This window comes from Vicugna pacos, chromosome 11 (assembly GCF_048564905.1).
Source record: "Vicugna pacos chromosome 11, VicPac4, whole genome shotgun sequence".
Taxonomy (NCBI): Eukaryota; Metazoa; Chordata; class Mammalia; order Artiodactyla; family Camelidae; genus Vicugna; species Vicugna pacos.
The window spans coordinates 72,903,738-72,928,899 of NC_132997.1; the positions used below are offsets into that span (position 1 = coordinate 72,903,738).

A 25,162-nucleotide genomic window follows, 5' to 3' on the forward strand; every position below is an offset into this window, starting at 1 on the left:
TTCTAGTTTTATATGCTTATTCCCACCACCTGTAAATTCTTTTTGTGGCTGTCGTAATTAAGACTTTAAAATAACGAAGTTTTAAAGTCAGTTTCCAGTCATCTCCAGTGGAAAAATGAGCTCAGTTCTCCCTTCTGTTTGATATTCATTTGGGTGCAGGGTCAAGAAAATTCTCTTTTAAGTGCCAAAAATCAATTTGTACCAAAGTCAACTCAGACACATCACAGGGAAGCTATAGGATAGTAGGGTGAACACTAAGTTTGCTAGCATTACTAGCTCCCATTTCTAATTTTGGGAAATAGTACTTTACCTAACAGGAATCATTCCCTAAAAGTCACCTGTGATGGGGTGGCATCCGCAGATCACATCTGCACAGAGAAGCCCTTTTTGGCTTGCTGTGGCACTTTCCTTGCATATGTGCTTTTAAAATTTCTACTTAAAGCAGTGACAATGCTGGTCCTTCTCAGTGTGTAATGTGTTTTCCTGCTTGTCTTCAGGACAAGACTTTGGTCAAGAAACTGAATCAATGGCTGAAATAATGCAATCCACAAGGTGTGTTATATTTGTTGCTACTGGTAGGAGGTCCTAGACAAGTAATGCTTTAGCTGTGTCTCCCTGGGATCTTCTAGCCAAGAAATACTTTCCAGAGCTCACTGTCTGATCTTGGGGAAGCAAAGCAATAGAAAGCTTACAGGCTGTAGTGAGACTAGACAGTCCCACCACTGACAGCCAGTAAGGCTGCTCCCCACGGCCTGAGTTCCTTACAAATAGATCTAATTCTTTAGCAGCAACAATGCATCAAGAGCATTATTTAAAAAGGTGTCTATAACCGCTGAAGCTATTAAACTTACCGGTTTCCCAAACTCCAATTCCGAAAAGAATTTATACCAAGGTTCATTCTTTAAATCTATCTCTTCTGGGCTTATATCCCGACTCTATAGGGTTGGTGATAGGGAAATGGAAGAGAGAGAAGGATAACATTATGCAGAGATTACATAGGAACCGGCCAGTAGAGATGCAGTGGTTTCCAGAAATATACAGCACCTGCACTCAACAGCAGCAATCATCCATTTTTTCTTTTTCAAACTGACAATAGCAAAATCAGGGAGCTAACACAGGCGGGAAAGGATGTGTTTATGAAAACAGGCACACTGAGGTAGGGAGCAGGGCATGAATCATTCTCGGTTCCCAGGCAGAGGGACTGCAGATGGAGAGCGCTGCTGCTGTCACAACAATTCTGAATACGGGCGTAACAGTATTCCTCAGTAACTGTCGGGGAGGTGGGAGAAGAGAGAGCCCTTATTTCCCCTTTACAAAGAGCTATTAGTTACCACCAAATAACCTGGCGAACACACCAAACATTGAGACATCCACGCCAGATAAGTAGAGCGAACACTTCTTATGGGCTAGTACAGTTTTAGTACTCATTTGCAAGTCTGCCTTAAGGCTTTCAAAATAAACAGCAAATACTGACGCTTTTATAAAAGCCAGTTTGTTAATACTGCATCTTTAATGGCACATGAGTAGGTGAGAAACCATGTTCCACACACAGTAAAGTGAAAGATGATGTAAGTAAAAACAGAAGATACAAGTGAAAAAACATTTTAAACAAGCATCTGTGCGGGATGAATACAGACAGAATACACTTTGAGTTCTAAGAAATAAATGTTAAAGAACTGGAAAAAAAAAAACAAAGTGAGGGAAAAGCTGGACAAGACAGATCACAGAACAACAAGGGAAAAAAACTTCTGGGTTATATTACAAAAATAAGTTAGATTTCTCATTTTATATAACTCTTAAGAGGTGGTTCACAGACTGATAATATGATTCCATGGGATTTCATGTTTCATCAAATATTTAGGACGTTCTGGTACCTTGCTCTGTGGAAGAGCATGTGTTTCTGGAAACAATTAGTTGGAAAATGAATGCCTGGAAAGCAAATCAGGTTTCCCCTTCACAAACTGGAGATACGTTCATGTCAGACAAAAGTGCTAGCTTAATTCATATGTGTAAATACATTTCAGAAAAACTTGATAATCACAAAAGAGAGAGATGGTGATATTCTGACAACTATATGAAATAGAAAATGTACATTTTCCACAGAGGTGGAAAACATCATACAGAAACTTCAGGCCCTCAAGGCTACAACACAAGAGAAAGGAAACTGGCTGCATCTCCAAGTGACTCCCCCACAAAGCAGCTCCTCCCAGGTGTGTTTTTCTGAACATTCAGTTAACAGGCCTTTAGTAGCTCGTTGAAATGGCTGCAAACTTTCTAGGTGACCTTTACCAATCTCTTCTAAAACCCCTATAAGAATCTTTACCATTATTTCTGCTTTTGCTTTAAACAGAGGGAGACCTGGCAGAGAATTTTTCTTTCACTGAAATTAACTGGATAGAACTTAGCTGAAATCAAAGGGAAATATATATGGAAACAGACTGTCCTCTTGTATCCAGAGTAAAACTTCCTCCAATTGTCTGGAGGGATGCAGGGCTTAAGTCCTGAAGGGGAATCCATGTTCCTTTTCAGTAGATTCTGTAATTACGTGAAGTAATGGATTCTAAGTGGCTTCTGTGTTTATTGAGTGAAATGAGGTACAACAGTTACAAGGAGGGGCAGTGTAGACACTGGGACCCCCTGGATCCTTACATGATGGGGTTTCAGGAAACCCATTTCATGTTTATTATTTTATTTTATATTTGTGTGTGTGTGTGGGGATAATTAGGTTTATTTATTTATTTTTAATGGAGGGACTTGGGATTGAACCCAAAACCTCATGCATGCTAAGCACACGCTCTACCACTGAGCTACACCCTACCTCCCGCTCATGTTTATTATTTTAAAAGACTATTTATAAACTGCTCTCTGGGAATAGGTTTTTTTTTTTTTCATTAAAAAACTAAAATAAAATGTACCAACTCTTTTAGAAAACTGCCTAAATATTTTGGTACTCAGTTCAGAAGGAATTAACCCATTTTATTGTCAAAGGTTGTTTGCAGATTGTTTTACTGCTGAGATTAATACTGTGCTGAGAATTGAATGAGGAGATATGTCACCAGCTTGGGCCCAGAGCAGCTGGCTTCAGCGCTCTGAGCTGCTCAGAGAGAAAGTTAAAGGGGCAACGCCACACAGCACTCACACTGTGTTTGATTCTGCCATTTATAACTCCACCATAGGTCCAATTATGGAGCGGGCAAAAAGAAAACATCCTTCTGGCTGCAGAACAGGCTCTTTCTACTGGCAGGCAGAGCAGATTCCACAAGGCCAGGCTAAGTTCCCTGCTCCCAGGGGCTATCTTCTCCCAGCTTGGCAACATCCTTAGAAAGAACAGGTGACTCATGAGGGAAATGCCCGATTGTCCCCAAGGACAGTCTTGCTGCTTGGACAGGAGCCAGAGACTAGCTTCAAATTTTAATTAAATAATCTGAATGTGGTACGTTCATTTACACAACACTTTATAATGTTCACAGTTCTTTTACCCACATTATCACATGGGATCTGCTCACTCCACACTTCAGTTTGGTTGGCAGGCCAGATAACAACTATTTCACAGATGAAAACATTGTGGTTCAGAAAGGTTATGTGATGCCCTAAAACATAAGGCAGAGTTGGAATGTGACCTCAGAACTCAGGTCTTCTGACTCCCAATCCAGTGTCTTTACCCTCTCTCAGTCCCCATGAAAGCGGGCAGGCCCACTAAGTTTGCAGGTGATGCCAAGCTAAAGCAGGGGTGAGTGACAAATTTGAGAAGTCAGGAAGGAACTCAAGGTGACTGTGGCTCGGGCGGAGACCAAGTTGGGTAAGTCCCCTTGTTTTACGCTTCCAAATATATACCTATAATTACTATTTTAATGTCCTTCCTTCCCACTACACCCTGGGGAAGCAGGGACCCCAGCATCTAAGCCAGGGCTTAGCACATAAACATTACTTTATACAGCTGACCCTTGAACAACACAGGGATTAGGGGTGCACGCAGTTGAAAATCCCATAGTTGGCCCTCTATAGTCATGGTTTCTCTCTATCCAGGGATTCAACCAACCACAGATCATGTCGCACTGTAGTATTTAATAATGAAAAAAAAATCTGCAGGTAAGTGGACCACGCAGTTCAAACCTGTGTTGTTCAAGGGTCAATTGTATATATTTGTTGAAGTGAGCTGACATTCAGCTCTGTAAGGGACTCTGGGGGAAAGTAAAAGAAACGCAGCCTGAAAAAAAGCTATTTCGGACAAAGCAGGGACTGACCAATAGCTCCCCTCTCCCAAGGCCAGGAGAGAAGGACACGGACTCACACTCTGATAAGAGGGGCACCAAACAGCTGTGAAGAAAGTCATCTGAGTTTGCCGAACAGCTGAACAGGTCACCAAGGCTGTGACTCTCCTGGGGGGATCTGAAGGTAGCACAGCGCTTGTCTGGGATGCTGTGACTTCACCCCGGGGACAAGACGAGCTCTAAGGCATCAACCCTTCAACTCTTCTGGCAAACAACAGGTACATGTGCCTGGGAGGTCACAATTTAAACCACCAGGCTTAAGCAGACACGAGCACTTCCAGTTGGAAAAGAAAACTGGTGGTGGGGAGTGGGTTTTTTTCCCCCTAAAAGGAGATGTGCATTTCTGAGAGCAAATTTAGATTCTACCTCTGTCTCTAGTTGGTATACTTAGTTACAGTTAACACAACAAAAACGTGTGTGAGTGTGCGCGCGAGCATGTGTGTGTGTGGTGGTTGGGGAAAAGAGGTTTCTCAAATTCTGGCAAACCAGAGACTTTTGGAGGTTTGTAAAAACAATATAAAAATCCCAAGGATGATGCTACGGACGGTACTATGACCACTGTGGTATCAATGAGAAAAACAAAACGAGGTTTTTTTTTTCCCCTAGTTTTGAACAGTGGTCAAAATATTAGGACCCAAGGAAAGGAGGAAGGAACAAAGGAGAAATTAAGGGCCAAGCCTTCCATGAAAGCAATGACCATCTACGAACAATAATATTACCAAGATGAAAGCACCCGAAGGCCTGCAGGGTCTCTAAAATCACTGAAGTGTCTTGACATGTGACGATGTGTCCATGGCCTATTCAAGTGTCAGGAATGTACTCAAAGGGCGGGACTTTCTTTCCAGGAACACCTGTGTGGAAGGTGACCTTCCGTGTCTGTGTCTGCAACCTTCTAACAGAGAGAGAACCTCCACCAAAGGGTTGAGCCAGAGGCGAACCTCTCTGCTCCCCTCAGAACTTTCTGCTTAAAATAACTGTGCTGCACAGGAAATGCAGCAGAATGACAACCCCGAAGCATTTTTGTGAACTGGTGAACCTTTATCCCTTTGTGCTTCTAAAGATGTCACCTCTGTATTTTAGTAAAAGTCAAATCAATTATTCTTTAAAGATATGTAGAGCAAAAGAGGTGGGGGGGCATGCAGGGAATAGTTTGAACCCTCATTTCCGAGGCCTAATTATTCTGTACTCGTGCCACCGGTAACAGCATCTTAACAAGAGCCAGTCCCCAGCACGGTCATTCCGACCTGCTGGCACGGCTGGGGGCTGCACTGTTTACGGAGCTGTGGAGGATCCCCTTAACCACGGTCAGAATTCTCAAACCAACTTTTTCTAATGAAGGGTGAATAAAAGGAAGCGTGATCGGCAGACATGAAGCTACTCAGGCTGTGAAAATCCTTCCCTGCTTTTGCAGGGCGGCCCACCAGGCTCCTACAGGCCATCCCCGCTGTAGTTGTTTGGAGCTGTGAACTCGCGTAGGGAACCATAAACCAGATTGGATATGAAATTCGTCCTATTACATTTGTCAGAAGAGGCAGGTTTTAACAGCCTGGGGCTTTCTTCCCCCCCAGTCACATCATCATACAAATTATTTGGCTTTTGATGAAGTACTAGTAGCTTCCACAAGTTTATGCAAATAAGGCATCCCTTTAAAAAAAAAAACAACAGCAAAAACCCTGACTGCAGTCCAGTTAGTAACAAGCCTGATAAATGAATGGTTAAACATTTTAAAAAAGACAGTGGCAAAATCAATCTTTACATTAGAAAACTATTTTTTAAATTAGTGAAAACCACGCACAGAAACAGCAGCAAAGCCACAAGGAGAGGGTTCTTTCAGAGCAGACTCTCGGGACTTATTTTGTGAATACCTGCAAAAATGAAAAGGGTAAAAATACTTCATTTTTTCATTGTCTTCTAAACAAAGCAAGTCTGTCTCAAGGGAGAAAGAATGAAATCCAAGTGCACAACGCATCCGGATTAAAGAACACGGGCAGGGTGAGACAAAAGAACTTCAGTGTGCACATTACCATCTTTTCGTTGGTCAGAACGGAGGACTTGCCCGGCTGATATTCGTAAATGCTTTTGGGCTCTGCCCGGTATTTTCTTGTATCCACTTTCTTATCTGGGGGCTCCCAGTCGTTTCTGTAGAAAGAAAATCCTATTAGTGCTATTTTCATGAAAACTGGCATCCGACAGGTCTGACTTCGGCTGACGGTAGTCTAATCAAGGAAGTTTTGTATCTGAGGCACAAAATCGGACTCAGCACGCAGCATTTAGTTGTGCTGGTTTCCTTCTTAAAACAACCAGTTAGATCTCTGCTTCACAAAAGGTCTGCAGTGTCCTGAGCTCACAACCAGGCACCAGGCAGCAGAGGGAAGAGAGAGAGAAGAGGGGAAGCAGCAGCCGGAGCAAAGCTCGCTCTGGAGAAATCTTTCACCTTGCTCTGCTCTCGGGAGCTTATCATTCCCCAAACATGCCTGTACTTCCACTCACGCTAGTGCCCGAGAGAGAACGCAGGTCCCGGAGCCCGTCAGCTGGGGCTCCAGCCCCTGCGACAGCACTTGCGAACTAGGTGATCTGGGCCGAGCACTTCATCTTGTTACCTCAGTTTCCTCATCCGAAAAATGGGGGTGTTGTCAGGATTAAAAGAAGCAGGATGTCTCAGCATGTAAGTCACTTAGCAGAGCACCAGGCCCAGAGTAACCACTCAGTCAGTGTTATCTGCTATTATAACCATGTTCCTTCCTATTCCATACCCCACCCCAGTAATCACCAAAACTGCAGCCTTTGCACAAAGACTTAACCTGATCCAGGGATGTGTTTCAGAGGATACATGAATCCTCGGAGGTTGTCTGCAAATTTTTTTATGCATGCACATAATTGCACTTTGCACTCTGATTATGTTCAGCTTTCCCTGCAAGGCTGTACACTTCTTGAAGGCAGGGACAATGACTGAGATATGTTTAAATTTCTCCATGGCATCTGGTTCAATCTGCAAGCAGAATGCATCCAGTAGGAGCTTGATGAATGCACTCAGAAGGATTTATGGGCGTACCCAGTCTTCCTTCCAAGTTAATTATCAAACGCCTCACGCAGATGTCACTTACGTACATGTGGGATTTTAATAACAGAATTTCATTTGTCTAGGAAGATGGAAAACGTATGAAGGTATAAAATTGACTGTGTATTAAAGGGAAAAGTAAATAATAGTCTGGCCAGAGCCTTTTTTTTGTTCAGCAGTGGTGGAACACAGAGCTGTAAGATGCTTGGGACCCTGGTTCAGAGGGCACAGGAGGCTGTTTCAGAGGCGTAAGACTCAATGAAAGAAAATTGGGTCATCTACTGCGGGCATTAAGAGATGACTAACGTCATCAGGACAACCAGTCCAAGCCTTATGTTTTGATAACGTGTTGCCTAAGTAAATAGATATTTAAATGTGGCATCATTTTAAAATGATATTCTCTGCTACAGGCCACGAACATGCACAAAGTGTATAAAAACACATGACAAATCTTACAGCTAAGATTTCTCTCGTGAAAAGGTAAAAAGTGATGGTAATTATCATCATTTAAGCCCAGACTATGAGCCAGGCACTACTAGAAATGTTATGTGCATGATCTTGTTTTATCCTTGAAACATCCCTACAAATGTAAAATGTATCCCCATTTTACAGATGAGGACACTGAGATTCAGAAAAAGTAAGTCACTTCTAATAAGTGACAGAGCAGGGATTCAAAATCAGGTGAGCTTGACTCCTGGCTTCAGGGCTGCCTGACTCAGCAGAGTGGTGTACTTCACGGTAGTCTGTGGATGAGAGCACTTACCTCTCTGGGCTTGATTTTAGCGAAGAAGAGCGGGTCGGGAGGGGAAGTGTGGCCGACCTCTTAACTACCTTCTCACCATCAATATAGTTCATCTCACTTTTTGAGCGAGGCACAGAAAGGGGAGATTTTGCTGGAGAAGGAAAAGGGGTGCAAAAGACTTTTAAAACAGATGAAAACTGAAAACAGGAAGATGGCTTCCCTCATTCACCACCCTCCCTTCCTCCCCTGCAACCAAGAAATTCTCGGTCACTTACTGTCTTCAGAAAAGGAATATCGAGGAGAGTACAGATCTGAATCATCATCTAGTGAACAAAACAAAACATAATCAGGAGACATTCAGTTACGGTAAGAGAACCAAGTGACACGTCCCCCGCTTCCCCCGTCCTGCACCGGCATCCAGCCACACCAGGGAGCCCAGCGGACAGAGGAGGAGCCAAGCACCGGAAGCTGCCCCACGGCAGACCACTGTTCAGAGCTGGGTTTGGAGATCCCACCCAATCAGACAGCCCTGTAGTTCACAACATCTGCTCCTGTCCCCAGCATGGGGACAAATAGCCAAAGATCCTCTCAAGAGAAATTCCACAAGCAAAGCTGGACCCCAGCCTGTCTGAGTGAGAAACAGGGGCCGAGAGGGATGCTTGGGTGCTCACACTGTCTCTGGTCTACCATGCCGAGTTCCAGAGCCCCCAGGCCTGCTGCTGGGTGGGATGGGGAGGCCCAGAGGTGTGGGTTCCAGCTCCCCTGCTCAGCTGGGACCTGTTTTATATGCTAAGGTTCCACATACAATATCATTTAGCAAAGAGGCACTGCAGCTAAGAAAACAGTTTGAGAAAGCCATCATAATCCTTTGTTTTGATTTCACCTTATTCTGGTTCCTCACACAGCTGTCGTTCCTTGGAACACCGCACATCCACAGCCACTGTGGTTATACGGTTTGCTCTGCAAAGATGCTGCTTGGGTAAGTGTCTAAATTGTGACTCTGGAACAAATCAAACTCACATGGGCTTCTGTGGTGTGAGCTGGTTCTCCAAGGGCGCAGCACAAGCTGAACACCAGGGCACTACGACTTGCAAACCCAAGTCCAGACCTGAACCCTTTACAGAAGTACCTGTGCTGAACTAAAAATGAGACCACAGGTGCGCTCATGGGAACAGATTTTTCAACTGGGACCATTCTGGAAACACAGCATATTTAGTGACTACAACCACGATGATCCCTCTGAATGAAGTGTTTCTCCAACAGGAGTTCGGGCTGAAACAGTCAGCCTTCTCCGTTTTCTAATAGCTCACTAACCTGAATTCAGAATTAACGAATGCAAAATCAAGACTCAACTCCTTCCCTTAAAATTGATAACAACTTTAATAAAGCATATGGACTAACCTGCAAAGACAAGTCAAAGAATCTGATGTAACAGGTTGATGGCTAAGTGTCAATCAAGTCCTTGTCTCCATGCAAACCATTTTAAGATTCAGAGCAGAAAAGGCCAGAATATTTTATAAAATGTAATTAAAGCTTACATTGCTATTATTTTGAGTAGCATTCAAAAACAACCTCTCTATCACCCCTTCTACCTCCTCTCCTCTCCCCATTTTATCTGTCCCGGGTCTCCCCAGCGCCAGTAACAGAAAGGCTTCAGGTACCAAGCTATCTTTTCTCCTTCTTCCCTCTTTTTGCTTTTAATATTGACTAATTCCTATCCTTAAAGTGGAACATGGCTTAAAGTTCTTCTACCAACACAGCCAAGTCTTACCCTGTTATCAACTGAATATGGAAGCCTATTTATGTCAACTTTTGAGAACAGGGCAGAGGAGATAAATGGGATCCAGAAACATACATTTGAGTACCATTCTGAAGAATTTTGTGTTGCCTGTTTTTTTTTTTAATAGAACTTCTGATGATAAAATGCCACAGCATCAAAGAAACTAAAAATCACCTTTGATTGCAGAGATTTGATTGGAAAAATGGTGCCTGTCAAATGAAAAATTAGCTTAGTTAGGAACCAGTGTAGGTACTGCTTAAAATCCAGCCTACCGTTTTAGATCAAAACCCTGTATCTCTCTGAATCATGGAGAAATTACAGCCTATCAGCAGATGGTAAAATGAGGGTTAATTTATAACGATTACCTGGTTCTGGAGATGAGCAAAGATTTCATGGCAGAAAAATGGCTTTTAAATATTCAACGATTGTTTTAAAAAAATCTCAGTTCTTTAAAATTTTTTTGCTGCTCCCTAGAGCCTTCTAATATGGACTTCTACAAGACTTGTTAGAAGAAAATGAGAAATAGTTCTTCTGAGATGGAAAAAACCAGCATGGCTTGGGGAGTTAATTTGTGTATTTTGGAAGTTAGAAGAAAAGATGCGGGGGGTAGGTGAAGGCAACAGAGAAGTCTGAATGACTGAATGTTCTTAAAGCTACTTATCTGGTGTGGGTGGAAAAAGAAAGCTCCCCCATCCCAGGCTAGCACAGGGCAAGGGGGTCTCTATGAACAAGCTTTTCATTTTTCCCTTGTCCAGGGGATCCGAACCTGACACATGGATTTCAGTTCATCAACTTTCAAGTGGGCAAGTTGAAGTTGCACAGACTCATCTGAACATCAGCAGCTAGGACAAGTTCCAGGGGATGTGTAATTGATTCTGTTAATTTTTAATGTTTGTCTTGCAAACCTAATGGAAGCGAATTTTACCTACGCTTATGAGTAAAAATAATAGCCGCTCTCATTATTAAGTGCCCAATAGTAAGCAGTAACTTGCTAATATTACCTCACTTAATTCTTGCAAAAACTCCTGGAGGTATGTAAATATCTCATGGCAGAGACAAGGAAATTGGGGCCCAGGGAGGTTAAGCTGCACAGGGAGAAAGACAAAGCAGGAATGGATTCCAGGTCTTTCCGACCCCACTTCTCCATGCTGCCCACAGCCCTGTGACAGGGACGGATGGACTCCAGACTCACATGCCCGATCCTGGAGAACGGCAGCTACTCCATTATAATCAGAAGAGGCAGGGGAGGGCGTTATTCTGAAACTCCAGTCACGCACTGCAGTGTCGGCCAGGCTGACTTCTAGCCCTCCAAGCCTTTGCTCTATTTTTCTGCATCACCTCCTCCCTGGTGACATGTAAGCCAGTTTTCTGAGTTACACCACCACACTTCTAGCTCTCCTCCTGGTCTTCTCCAGGGGGATGGGGAAAGTTGAGTCAGTCTTGCTACATCTTTCACTTGCTGCTCCCTGTACCTTCTCCTGGCAGGCTAAGTCTACCCTGGGGCACGTAGGGGTGCTGCTGGAAATGCCACTGAATGGGAAACTGGGTGTAAGGCTCAGCTTCTGCATTTCTATACGCCAGAACTAGCCAAACTGGGTAGCTGCATGTTTCGTCATAGTTAAGACACACTGAATGAAATGTTTCTCAGTTTATGAACACGGACATTGTCTATGCATGAAATCCTGCTTTCACTATTTCTCCAAGAGCTCTTTCAGAGAACGCCCTAGTGGACTCAGCAGAGCCGGGATCTTGTGATTCCCACTCGCGGTGGAGCCACATGCTGCTGACTGTGCCCCTCAGAGCCCCAAGCAGCAAACATCAAACCTTGGCAGCAACACTCAGAACTTCCTGTGCCAGTGACTTCCAGGAAGCTCTAACACTAAGCAGCATTTACTCGGGGCGAGCAGCTCGCTTCTGGGCCCTGAAGACCCCTGCTGGGCTCTGGTGTTTACATGCCAATGACTGCCCTCCAGGCTTTGACAATCTGTCCTTGGAGGCTCCGTTTGGGGACAGCTACTCTCCCAAAACTGCCAGGAGGCACATAATTGTCTTTTCAACCACAGCGACTTTAAATGAACTTCTTTTCTAAGAAAGACTTCTGGGGTGGCTTTTTTTTTTAGAATTTATAATAATCTTAAAGACACTGAAGAAAGTACTGCTTGAGAATGGCTGTTCTGTAAAAAGTGTGTAATTGACCAAAATGGGATGATGGGCAAAAAGCAAGATTTGCATAATACTGGCCTATATTAATTGAGTTTCAATTTTATGCACTTGTGAGGCCTTTAAACTTAAAATTATTTTTCTAATATCAGTGGCTCATTTTTAACATAATCTTTTCCCACTGCTCAAATTAATTCCTTCTCCTGCTTTATCCCACACACTTAGAGAAAGGTGTTAAGACAGACTCACATACCCACACCACAAACAAAAATGTTCAAAGAGAAAGAGACATATGCAGAGGCAGGTATAACATCCGGGTGGGACTGGAAAGAAAGAATAAGAAAAAGGGAAAGTGGGGCAAGATGGTCAGAAATAGTCCAGGAGCTTGAGGGAAGTGCCCCAACGCTGTCTACGTTCCAGGTAGAGGCAGTCAAATTCTAAATAATGAAAAAAAGACCCCTACAGGGCATAGCATAGCTCCAGAAGACAAATTGAGAAAAAACCAGAATCTGTTCTGTGTCTGAGAGTCTGTTTTGTAATTAGTTCATTTGTGTCTTTTTTTAAACTGACGTATAGTTAGTTACAATGTGTCAATCTCTGGTTTCATAGGTGTACGCATCTATCAAAATTAATCAAATTGTACATCTGAAATATGTGCAGTTTACTGTACAGAAATTATACCACAATAAAGTTGTTCTTAAAAAAATAGGATCTAAAGGAGCACAGAGAATGAGGCGGAGCAGGACAGGAGTGAGAGGAGTGGAAGCGTGGTTAGACCAAGGGCTGGAACGACTCACCGTCCTCACCTCCGGGGCGTTCCTCCCTTGAAGGCAGAAAGGGTCTAACTGCTACTCTCTCAACTATCTCGCAGGCCAAAGACTTCTGTGCGTGCTAGGCTGGCAGCCCTCGTTGGGGGAGCAAAGGTGACTGACTGCTTGCGAGCACTAAGCCCCTCCTCTGGGCAGTACCCGCTGGAACTCGGGCAGGAGGCACAGATCCCTGCCAGGCATCTCCACAATAGACTATCTGCTTGAACTTGAGCAAAATAAGGCTATTCTTAGAAATCCTGGAAGGCCAGTAGAGGATTATTTTAGCTCAAATATGGATGTGCCTGGGAAAATTAGCCTCCTAAATCCTTGCCTTAGTGCATCCTCACCTAGCAATAGGGAAAAAGCTCAACAAGACAGACCACTATGAAGTAATATGTCACCACAACCACATCACAAGGATGACTTGAGGTGGTGTCTTGAGTCACTTCACCAGGAGGTGGCAGTGGCCACCAAAAGCCTACAGCAGTGGAGGAGACATCGAAAAGCAAGGGGGAAAGCTGGCCTCTGGAATCTCACCTCTGGCTGATATGATAGCCCATTACCCTGACATGGCCAAATGGGTTCTAATGTCTGAAGACTCACCCCAGCAGCCCCTCCACGGTCTGGGTGCAGTGGTGGGTGGGGCTGGCTCTTGTCCCCATCAAATCCCCTCTCCTGCCCCCAACAATCAAAAAGATCTAGTGGCAGATGCTGGGCAAGGACATGTGCCTTTAAGAGAGAGACAAGTAGCTTTGGGTCAGGAAGGAAGGGTAGACAAGAGAGAGTGAGTCAAGTGAAAGTTTAAAAGAAAAAGAAAGCAAAACTCATCTGCTTAGCCTTATTTGAAAGTCCCTCCCAAAGGATTTCTGGTAAATTATTTTTATTTTTGATAAGCTTTCTAATGATCCGGGTATAGAGTGCAATTGCAAGAAGACTCCTGAATTCATTCTACTTTTCCCAAATTTCCTAGCCCTAATTCCTGCCAACTGCCCCCTGAAATAAAGAGTAATCAGACATAACACTGCTTCTGTCCCAGAGTGGTCTCAAATATTATAAAATGATTAGCCGTGTAGGAATTAAAACATGATAATTCTATAACCTATTATGGAAAATAACCTCATATACATATACATATATATAAAACTGGATCACTTTGCTGTACACCTGAAATATTACAAGTAAACTATACTTCAATTAAAAAAAAAGATGATAATTCTATTTCTCTCTTGAAAGTCTGGCCAGAAGTTTACTTTTTCGCTGTAGCTGTGGTGGTGGGTGGGGAAGGTTGCTAAACTGACTTAAGCAAACTTTCACATAGTCCTTCACTACTTGGAGAATCAGCTTTGAGACACTTAGAAATGTCTCTTTTATACTCATTATCAACTAGGACTTTGACAGAGGCAGCAGCCTTTAAGCTAGGTTTTGATAGGTTTAGTGCAAATAATTCCAGTTTAAATTCTGAGTCCAAAAAAAATAAAACAAAAACCCAGCAGCAACAACAGTCCCCTCCCCTCCCCTCCGGGGAGCAGGCTCCAGAATGAGAGCTCACATTTCTCAGCAAAGCTGTCTATTTTTTAAAGCTAATTAAAACCTATGGGCAGAGTCCGCTAATCTGTCTTTAACACCTTTCTTTGAAAGAAAGAAATCTTTCCCATGTTCAGGTGGGTGTGCAGTACCAAGGACAGGGCTGAGGAGGCCCGGCCGGAACTCACAGACATCAGAACCACAAGCCAGAGAATCTCTTATTGCTTTAAAAAAGTAAAATGAAAATAATGATTCTTTAAAGTGATCTAGTTCAAACATCTCATTCGTTAGTAAAAAGCCTTCATCTAACTGAACACATCTGTGGTCTACGTCTAGATCTGTCATCCAGGCAGGCGCGGGGGCGAGATGGAACCCACACTATTTTTAAAAAATCTCCAGGGAAGAAGACTTCTTAGAAACTTGAGCTGAAGTCTAGTCATCTTGGCTATTATGAATCTTTTATATCCAATCTATTTTTTCCCCTTTTTATCTTTTAAGATGATTTCTTCCTTTTTGGTCTTTGAAAAATAAAAAGAGTAAGGTCTGCTTCCTGAATTGTAGGCAAAAAGTGATCATGTCATCCCTTACTGTCTGTGCCTCAAAGCAAAATAACCCCCATGCCTCCTGGGCCTGACTTGACGTGGACCATGAAGCAGACGTCGGCAGCAGCCCGGGTTGCTAGGTGTGGCAGCTGATGACACACACGGCAGCTCTGGGTGTGAGGCCGGAAGATGAACCCTGTCTTCAGACCAACAGCCCGGCTGACTGGACGCTGCTGGCGCAGCCTGTGACAAGCCTAAGGCATTCCTCCAGTCCGATGGGAGTTACTGTCCTGTGCCACAGGACTCCTCCAGGTGCCCCTCCTCTGCCCAGGCCTACGGGATTCTATGCCTTCAGGCATGCTGTGTGCATGTCATCTTCCCTAGAAAGGAACCCTACCGTATGAGTAGGGTGGGTTCTCAGAGCCAAATAAAGCACAAATCAAAAACTGCGTTCAATCAAAATTACCCTACGGGGGAGGGTACAGCTCAGTAGTAGAGCACGTGCTTAGCATGCACAAGGTCCTGGGTTCAATCTCCAGTAACGTCATTAAAAATAAATAAATAAATAAATAAATAAATAACCTAATTACTTCCTCTCCCCCACCAAAAAAAGTGTTAAATCATATTTTAAAAATTACCCTAAAAAAGTTTTCTCACTCATCCAGATCAGTTATTTTTTAAGCAACGTGTTTGGCTGGAATCAGACCCCAAGATAAAAAGACTAGGTTATTCCACACCAGACAGAGTCTTGCTGGAAGTAAGGAGGTCACTGATCAAAATTAAATCGTCAGCTTTTAATTTTTTAAGTATGGGTTTGTTTGGTAGACTTTTTTATTCAAAATAGGCCTCAGCCATGAAAGGACTGGAAACCACGGACCGGCATCACAGGGAGACCAAAAATGGAATATGGTATCTTAACTAAAACTGTATCTAACACATCCCAGCCTGTCATATATGTTAAGTGATCAAAGTTTGGTGAATGATTGAATGGACAACTCGACCGATGATGAGAAGGGCTGGGTGAGCTGGTTGCTGAGCTGGTTAGAACAGAGAAGCACCAGGGAGGGGGCAGCACTGGGCTTCACCCCGAGAAAAGAACTCCGGTTCTGCGGTCCAAAGCCTTCACTCAGCAACATTCCCCAGACAGGTACTGAGGACCTACTGTGTGCCAGCAAGGTTTTCTGCAGCCTTCTGGACACATGCTCTTGCAAATGCCACCATACTGGACGTAGCACAGTGAAGTAGCCTTGTCTGATTCCCTGCCTGACATGAACTTCAGAGAACAGAGGACACATCGTTCTCATGGCTCCATCCTCAGTTCCAAGGACAGTGTTTGACGCAAGTACTCAATATTTCTTGAATGACTGAAGCTCAGAGCACTCACCATCTCAGCCTGGAAGAGCATTCAATGAATTGCCTCCTGCATACTCACTCCCCTGCCCCCCACCCTGCTCGCCTCTTTCTGGGCCACTCATCTACGCATCAGACAATCCCAGGGACTCGAACAGTTCTCAGGATGTTGCTCTTCACTCACCTTTTAGAGCCTTCTTCAACACCTAGACTTTTTAACCCAGAAAAGAATATAAGTGTGGCCACCCTCCCTGAGCAGGTCCAAATTCCTAGCCAGCTTGTTCATGAAATCGTTTCTAGCTTGGCTAAACCCCTTATTTTCAAGGGATATCATCTCCCACCATGACTGAATCCTATGCCTGGATACCTCTTCAGGAATTCTCTACCAAGGAGATACACCTGGAGATTAACCCATGACAAGAAGGGCCTTGTGGAGAGTTAGTTGCATGTATAAGAACCAGGTAATTTTTCTCCTGTTGATGCTGGCATGTCTACCTCTTGCCCATCAGCCACAATGACTCAGCTTCCCTGAGTCACTGCCCAGCCACCATCCTCATGTGACCACCCCAAACACAAAGCCCTGGGTAGCTGGGTACAGGCAGTTTTCCCCAGAGCCCCACATGTGCAAAGCATTATAACTAAGCCACACTGGTTTCCCCATTAATCACGTCAACTCCAAGGGACTGGGACTAAATTATCATCTGGATAGACTCCAGTTACACAGTCAGCGAGGAGCAGGAGGACACCACAAAACACGAGGTTAGAGGGAAGCAAACGATGGGGAGACAGCTCTCAGCCACCAGGAGAAACCCCACGGTGAAAACCCCAAAGTAGCAGCACCGGCACAAAGAGGCACATGATTTTCCTTCAATTACCTTCAGATTTAGGACTAGGAGTAGATGCAGGAAACTGGTAGGTAGGAGTGTAAGGATTGTCCTCTGTAGCAGAGAAAAGCAATGGAATTTTGAAACTATCCACCATGAAGTGGAGGAACTGACAAGTCTCCAACTGACTCTTTCAAATGGCTGATTACCTATTTTAGTGTTATTAAAGCACACGGCATCACACTTAAAAAGATTAATGAATTAGAAAGGACTTCAGTTATTTTAACACGGCACATCATGCAAATGAGTGAAATAAAACACCCAGCAACCAAAAATGACTATAAAAACAAAAATCTAAAAGCCAAATCTTATTCCTATAATGGCACTATGAGTAATTTAAGGCTAGGACAACGGATACACCGTCTAAGTTTATGGTACCTTCAGAATTTTGCTGGATTTCAGGAAGTTCAGGGAATTTGTACGTAGGGAAATAAGGGTTTTCTTCAGGAGTGTCTAGGCAGAGGAGCAGGTTTGGGAGAGAGAATAGAGGAAGACACAAACGGAGAGCATGAACCAATAGGAATCCACACACAAGTCAGGCTCCTTGAATTCTGGAACATACTAAGCTTCACCATGATATGAGAGAAATTCAAACTGCTTTGAAAAATCCAGTCCTTTTGCCTGAGTTACTGAGACACGTCTAAAGAGACGGTATCATTTTATTCCCCCTCAGACAAAGAATTTCATACACTGAATCTCCAGTAAACTAGAGGCATTCAGCACAAAGCTTCAAGTTTTCACCTTTCAGAGGCAAAAAATATTAAGTATATAACAAATCGTGTGCAAAGAAAACACGATCGTAAACTGATTTTTTAAAAATCAAAGCTTGTGCTGTAGACATTAGAATCAGGGCAAATAAGTAGATTCTTAACTTTTCAAATACCTCTGCCTACCATCAGGGAGGCAGTTTTACTTTGAATCTGTAACTTAGGTTGAGTTAACAGCTACAACATATGAGAGGTCCAATGCTGCATGAGGGGCAGTTACATATTTTGCAAATATGCACCTGCATCTCAACCAACGCTGGGTCTAAAGGCGAGAGACACAAATTGCTGGAGGAAATGAACATTGGTTTTAGGAAGTGACCAGTGGAACTGATACCATCTGATCAGAGACCCAGCATTTACCACCACCACGTGACTGAGCTCATCTAATCCCCAAACAGTAAATTTACTTTGCTCAGAAACACTAAATACTGAGCATCTCAATATTTAGAATCAGTTTGAAGAGGGACACCTCCAGGTGCATTCTGAACACTGCAGGAGCTAATTAACAGTGATGTTTGCTGGCATCCACAGCTAATCAGAGACTGGTTATCTGTGGCTTAAGCCAACACTGACCAGGACAGGACACTTTTCCTTTGCCTTCATGTGTCATCTGTGCCAGGCGGCCAGACTGGATTTGGCCACATGGAAGGACAGGATGCTCTGCCCGCAGGAGGAGTGGTACCCTTCCCACAGTGCAGCTGCATCTCTGCCCATCAGCTGACTGGCAGCACAGGCAGATGGGAGCTGTTGAAGTCGCAACTTGCCCGAGCACTGGCGTGGGGTTCTCCCACCATGCTGGGTCCCCTGCTGACAGCCCAGTGGGCCCCCGATTTGGAAGCACTGCTCTCCCAGCTTGAGCGGGCTTTGGTGTGTCAGCTCTCCACTGGCTCTCAGGGCTACTAACGAGTGCTGGCTCCCAGCTGGGGAAGATTATCTTTCATATTAACACTGCCATACAGGGGCACCTTGCAGCCTACTTCACAAGGCAGAATTTGCTCTCATTTGGACCCTACAACATCCCTCAGAGAAGGGAAGAGGGACAAACACAGACAGAGGTACATGCTTGGCCCAAGGTCACATGAGTATTTGGGGGACTGGATCCAGATAAGGACAGTTCTTAACTCTCAGCTCACGCCTTCTCAACTCGCTCTGCCTACAAGGCAGTCATGGGCTGACACTGGGAGCTGTACCTAAAGCCAGAAGCAGGTGGGAGTCGAAGCTGCTCGCATCCCGGCGGGTAGATGCTGCAGAGCGCCGGCAGAGTGCTGGGCCCAGCCTGCTGCATCCCCAACATCTGGGACAGAGGACCTGGGAGCTGATCTCAACTCCCACACGTGAGGCAGGTGCCCAGGTACTCCCATCCCTCTCTGCTCTGAAGGCGTATGGCTGGGCTTAGGCAGGCCAGTGCCTAGTGAGGTCAAGCTGCAGGGCCCCATCTTCCGGCATCCTAGCCAAGTGAGTTTAGGTCCTCACCACAGTACTCAACACACAGGCACAGTACAGCTTCTATAAATGAAAATCAGTACCTCTGTTCAGTTTGTGGATCTGTTTAAACATGGTCTTGTACCAGTCTTTTGATCTCTCAGTGTTCTGAAGAAAAACAAAGACAAAGAATAAGATAAAATGGAAATCTTGGCATATTTCAGAACTTCTGTGATTACAAAACTCAGAATGAGAAGTGACAGCACATCAAGTCAAACCTCACGGAGCTCTATGCATCTTTGTGATCCTACATTTAAGCCTTTTCTTTTAAATGCAAAACTTTTGAGAAAGAACAGGCAAACCAAGGGATTCAGACCCGAATCTGTAGAGTCATATTTGGCCAAAAGGATGCATGTTTTTAAAACACTGGACAAGGATCCACCTGGAGTGTGTCCATTCTTAGATAATTTTTAAAGTTTTCATTTTTAGAGAGAATCTCTCTCCATATATAGATGACTAAACTGAAGTAAAGGCTCCTAGAAACCTAACAGACAAAGAACACTTGCTCATCAGGCCACATCCTCACCCATTTCAGGTTATTCTGTAGAGGTGTATCTAAGCCCCTCGCAGGGGCCAGATTTAGAACGCATACGTTAAAACGTAACCCATTCAATGCCAGAGAGTTTTTTTTATCTTAACCGCAAAGCTGGGCTTTTTTTTTTTTTTAAATATAAACATAAAACAAGGTAGGGCACCAATACGTAGTTAGATCAGATATTTTTCACTCCCATTTTACAGATGAGAAAATGTGACTTACAAAGTCCAAGTGAATGGACTAAGGTCAGAGAGCTGATGAGAAGGTGAGTGAGAGGGCTGCCCCACACGAGGGCTAGAGGAAAGGGTCTGGGAGTCTGACAGACTGCTCCATCACCCACACGTTGTGCAATCCTGGGCAAGTAATCCCTCCCAAGTCCCCGTTTCCTCATCTATTCCTCATCCTTGTAGGGCGAATGACGTTTAAATGAGAACGCATCAGCAAGGGTTGCTGCGATCATTATTAGTAATAATTCCTTCTACTTATCATCATTATTATAATAGCTGCGATCATTATTAGTAATAATTCCTTCTACTTATCATCATTATTATAATACTTATCATCCCTTAGGATCAGACAACTGCCCTTTTGAGGTTTAGCCCACTGCTATTTCTATCAGCCTCCCCCAAAAGGGACATAAAAACCTGTCCTTTGCTAAAGGGAAATCACAGAGCAACACTGCAGCCAGTGTTCTTCTGGGCTCGTGAAGAAGGATGGGATTCATCCTAATCCAGTCTCAAAGTCAGGCTTCCCTGGGATTCCAGGGCCTGCAGGAGGCTGGCAGGCCTGTTCAGTCGGGAGGGCTGGGGCAGGGCTGCCGTGAGACCAACTCTGTTCTGAGGTCTTGCAGGCTGAATCCAGTTTCCTGGACTGCGGTGGGCTTGGAGGCTGGCGCCCAGCTCTTGGAGGCTCTGTGGGGCCCTAGCTGCTTGGAGGGCAGACGGTGGTGAGGACCCTCTGCACGAGGTCTCTGCTACCCACGGAGGGGCTCCCATGGACTCAGGGTGTACACCTGTCACCAGCTTAAGATGAAGCCCAAGAAGCATTGCCAGGTCGAGATTCGTACCCGGAGGGGGATGCCCACTTCATCCATGGACACATCGCTCAGGTCCTGAGCGCTCTTAGCCGCCCGCCTGCTGTCATCCTTTGCCTTCCTCTCAGGAGCCCTGCCCAGGGAGCTAGGCTTTTCCTGAGTCGGTGCCACGTCCTGCTCCCCCACTCTTCTTTCCGAGACAGGATCTGGAAAAGAAAAGCGATTGTTAGCTAAAGCTCTTCTGGTGGCTCCAAAGCAAATCCCCCACAGACAATCCAGCTAAAAGTGTGCCTGCCAGTTCTCAACTGGAAGGAACTGTGCTTAGAGCAGGGTCAGCAAATGATGGCCCGGCCCTAGTTTTTGTAAATAAAGTTTTATTAGAACACAACCACACTGCTCATTTATGCACTATTTGTAGCTGCTTTCGAGCTACAATGGTAGAGCTGAGCAGCTGTGACAGAAACTGTACGATCTGTAAAATCTAAAACACCTACCATCGGCCCTTCTAAAAAACCGTGTGGACAGTGTGGGAGGTGCCCTACAGAGGTCTGTGCTCGGTGCCCCAGACGTCCAAGTGGTTCTGACTGTTCCGCAAAGTCGGGGAGCAGGTAAACCACAAGAAGGCGGCCAAACACTACTTGAAAGTCCTTGTTTCATCTTGGGGAAGTCATGTAACTTTTCCGTGCCTCTGTTTTCTCATCCAAAATTGGGGGTAACACTTCACTGGCCAGCTCCCAGTGATGGTGTGAGGACCCAGCAAGATAACATATGCCGAAGTGCTCACAAAGCTGTAAACTGCTAAGAGCACATCAGAGCTCACCTGATTCAGGAGCGGAAGCTACAGTGCGCTCATACACCACGTGCAGTCCACAGATTATAAAATTACTTCGTATCTTCTGTTATTCCAAGGCACGTCATTTATATATGGGAAGCATTTCCCAAGCACCGCCCAGGTGCTATGCATTTACACGTGCTGGGGACACGGGGGTGAACCCTTCCGAGCCCGGCCTTTGAGGAGCTGCCGTCTAGCGGGCAGAAGGAGCAAAAGAACCAGCAGGGAGAACGGAGGTGACCGGGGCTGACAGAGGGGTCTGTGTTCTCCTCAGCTGAGGAACTGGGGTTCAGGGCCCACCTCTCAGAGAAGTCAGCCAGGCGATCAGCAAGTGAAGGGTGTTTCTGGCGGAGGGACCAGCATAAGCTCATACAAGGGGGCCTCTGAACCACACTGAGCTTATTATGCGCCAGGCACTAAGTTCTTCACATACAGCGTCTCAGCTCGTCCTCCCAATAACTTGATGAGGAAGAAACTATTATCATAGTTTTTAAACTCTACTTAAAAAAAAAGTTAAGGGGATCGAGGCGCAGAAGTTAAAGTGCGCTGCCTGAGATCACACAGCCAGCACATGGACAGGCTGGGATTTGGCAGAGCGTCCACCTGACTCTGGCGGTCCTCTCTGAACCACATCCTGTCTGGCCTCCCTCAAAGAGGGAACTAAGGTTTTGAGGCTGGGAGCCTGGTCTGATCCAAAGAGAGGAGGCAGGAAAGGCTACGAGACGTGGTCACCCTGCTTAGGGTAATTCTGCAAAGACAGCGAGACATTCACACTGAAATGCCCCCAGAGACCCTAGAAGAACCATGGGAGGGGGGAGGGGAGCCTAGGTGAGAGGCCCCGGCAGGTGGGCATTAGCACAAAAGTGATGGCCATTAGCACAAAAGTGATGGCCCAAGGCAAGGAGGTGGAAGGAGTCAAGGAGGAGGTGAGAGTAAAGCCAAGGGCCGATCTGACACAGAGGAATGTCACGGTAATGGGCTGAAAAGCAAAAAAGGATTCCCAGAAGTTGGCAGGAGTCCTCACAGGGATAGAAAATGAACCGGAGAGGCACCAGCGAGGTGTCACTGAATCCAGAATCCGGTGAGGACAGAGTTCCAAGAAGTGGGATGTTAAATGCGTCAGAAAAAAAGGAAAAGAAAAAAAAGAAACTGAAGCAGGGGAGGCGGCATTACCTTAGGCAAAAAAAAAAAAAAAAAAAAAAAAAGAGTCACAGGATTGCTCCAAGGGAGCAAATTTCAGGAGGGGACTGAGGGTAGACGCCAGATTGCAGGGGAAGGGATGAGTCTGTGAGAAGAAGTGGGCAGTAAGTAGTGGGGGAGGTCAGCACAGAAATAAGGAGTGTATCAGATGGTAACCAGAGAGGCCGAAAGGTTAGGGGGCAAAAAGGCGGAGTCCCTATCTTTTATTTTTATGTTCTCTTTATCTGTGAGTCTGCTTCTTTTCTGTTTTATTCACTAGTTTGATGTATCAGCATGTGACAGCATCGCCATAAGCTTTAAAGGATGTTAAGAGCAGACTGGTTTTATGGGATGAGTTCTCAGGCTCCCAGGAAATTCCAACAGGAGGTCAAAGATTTGGCAGGAAACCGGGAAGGGTGGGGGGATTTTGAGTTACCAGAGCCTGCCCTTAATAGAGCTCTGCTGAGCATCCTTCTCCCACGGGAAAGGCTTTGCCTACGCGTGATCAAGCAGCAGCAGGTGAGGCTGATCTCAAGCCACCTGACCAGGTGTTGAGAGTGGCTCACAGTCCTCACTCTGTACCGTCATCTCTTAAGAGGAAGATCACAGATATGCCAATCTCTGCGTTTCCAGACCCAGAGTAATTTGTAAGAAATTGTTAGGGCAGGTGGCTCTAGCAACAATCACTTAACTGCAAACTCAGGCTGACAGTCCATGGATTTGTTCCCAAGCTGCCAGAGTCCTTTTGAGCTACAAAAATTAGCCCTGAATTATTTTAATTTAGAAGCCTGTAATCATGTGATTCATGACTGAGTGGATTTCAAAATACAGAAGGCTGAATTGCAACCTCTAAAGAAAAAATGTTTCTTTATATAGCAGAAAACCAAAGTAACACTTCATTGTACCCCGCAGGTGACAGGGCCATCCTTTGACACTGGGTTACAATGAAGCCTTGCTGTTATTTCTCACTAGGCAAATACTGATCCTCACAGGACATCCTGGAACAGTTCCTGCTGGTTTTACACTGTGCTTTAAACAGGAAGGTCCTGGAAAGGGCCACTAAATAAAGGATGCTGCTGACAACCTGGACGGGGCATCTGTGTTTGTGGGAGGTGGGAAAGTGTCTCTTTTCTTCACACCCAAAGCTTTGTGACTGAGGACAGCAGTCACGCTTACACTGCCCTAGGGGGAAGTGAGGGGCGGGCTCTCTACACCTATGCTGGCCCCTCTGTTCCAGCCTTTATCCTGTTTTCCTGTCTGTCCACCCAAGGGGACCAGGAGCTTCATGAGGCCAAATCCCATGTGGGTCTCATCCCTGGAGGAATCTCAGTGAGCATGAAGCCTCACAGAGGTCAAGACAAAATCTGGTAAGGGGAGGGAGGCCGGTGGTCCTGGTCCCACATCGCCAGTGTGATGGGCAAGGCCTCTTTCACTTCCTCCAGGGCACAGACTGGAGCACCAGCCCCGCCAGCCCTCTCTCCTTCAGGAGCTTCTGAACAAGACGGTGCTTTTTCTTTTTAAACAAACCTACATTTAGGGAGCACCTACTTTATGTCTCACTGTATCAAACACCATTAGTGGATCTGTCCTAAAATAAGGGTGGAAGCACTGGGCTTATGTTAGAGCAGAGAAGGCGGCCTGAGCCTGCCAGCGTGATGGAGCAGCTCTGACACGCACACAGCACCTTCCAGTGTGCAAAGCACACCCCACTTCCCGTCGTGCAGGACCCCTACGGCGCCTCTTTGCGGCAGGGCAGAGGGTTACCAGGCCCATTTCCCACACGAGGAAACTGGCTTGGAGAAGTGAAGTCACTGAACCAGGGATCAACAGCGAGTATAAGAAGGAAGAACCCTGACCAAACTCTGGGCCCCCTAACTTGAGTTGATGCCTTTTCAAACTCCCAAAGGCAGGCAGGCGCCCGCAGGGGCTACTTTTCAGAGCCACCCAGTTCTCAGCAGCCTGGGCTGGGGCCAGGGAGTGAAGTGGGCTGGAGTGTGGCAGCTCCAGGAGGGGCAGCGAAGGGCACCTTGAGCTCAACCACAGGCTGTCCTGGTCCTGCGGCCAAGTCCTGATACAGCTGAGAGGCTGTGAGAACCCCATGTCCTCCACCCCGGCTCTCCTTGGATCACAAGGACAGCAGCGGGGGTTAAAGAACACAGACATCATGGAGGAGCTGCTCGGAAAAATGGTGGCTTTACTACCACCAGATCAGAG

At 45.4% G+C, this 25,162-nt stretch overlaps 1 protein-coding gene across 22 annotated transcripts in view; it reads right to left on the reverse strand.

The window, feature by feature from the left end:
* Positions 1-25,162, reverse strand: part of SORBS1 (sorbin and SH3 domain containing 1) — a 208,518-nt gene that overhangs the window by 50,710 nt on the left and 132,646 nt on the right. For 8 of the 22 annotated variants that reach the window (XM_072971619.1, XM_072971639.1, XM_072971637.1 and 5 more), the window contains 7 exons: positions 20,971-21,143; positions 19,414-19,477; positions 17,112-17,174; positions 8,347-8,394; positions 8,093-8,222; positions 6,296-6,410; positions 852-935 (listed from right to left, as the gene is read on the reverse strand). In XM_072971619.1, the coding sequence (XP_072827720.1) occupies positions 852-935; positions 6,296-6,410; positions 8,093-8,222; positions 8,347-8,394; positions 17,112-17,174; positions 19,414-19,477; positions 20,971-21,143 (677 nt within the window). The remainder of the gene's footprint in view (positions 1-851; positions 936-6,295; positions 6,411-8,092; positions 8,223-8,346; positions 8,395-17,111; positions 17,175-19,413; positions 19,478-20,970; positions 21,144-25,162) is intronic. The other 14 variants (XM_072971626.1, XM_072971627.1, XM_072971625.1 and 11 more) reach the window with 3 other exon arrangements.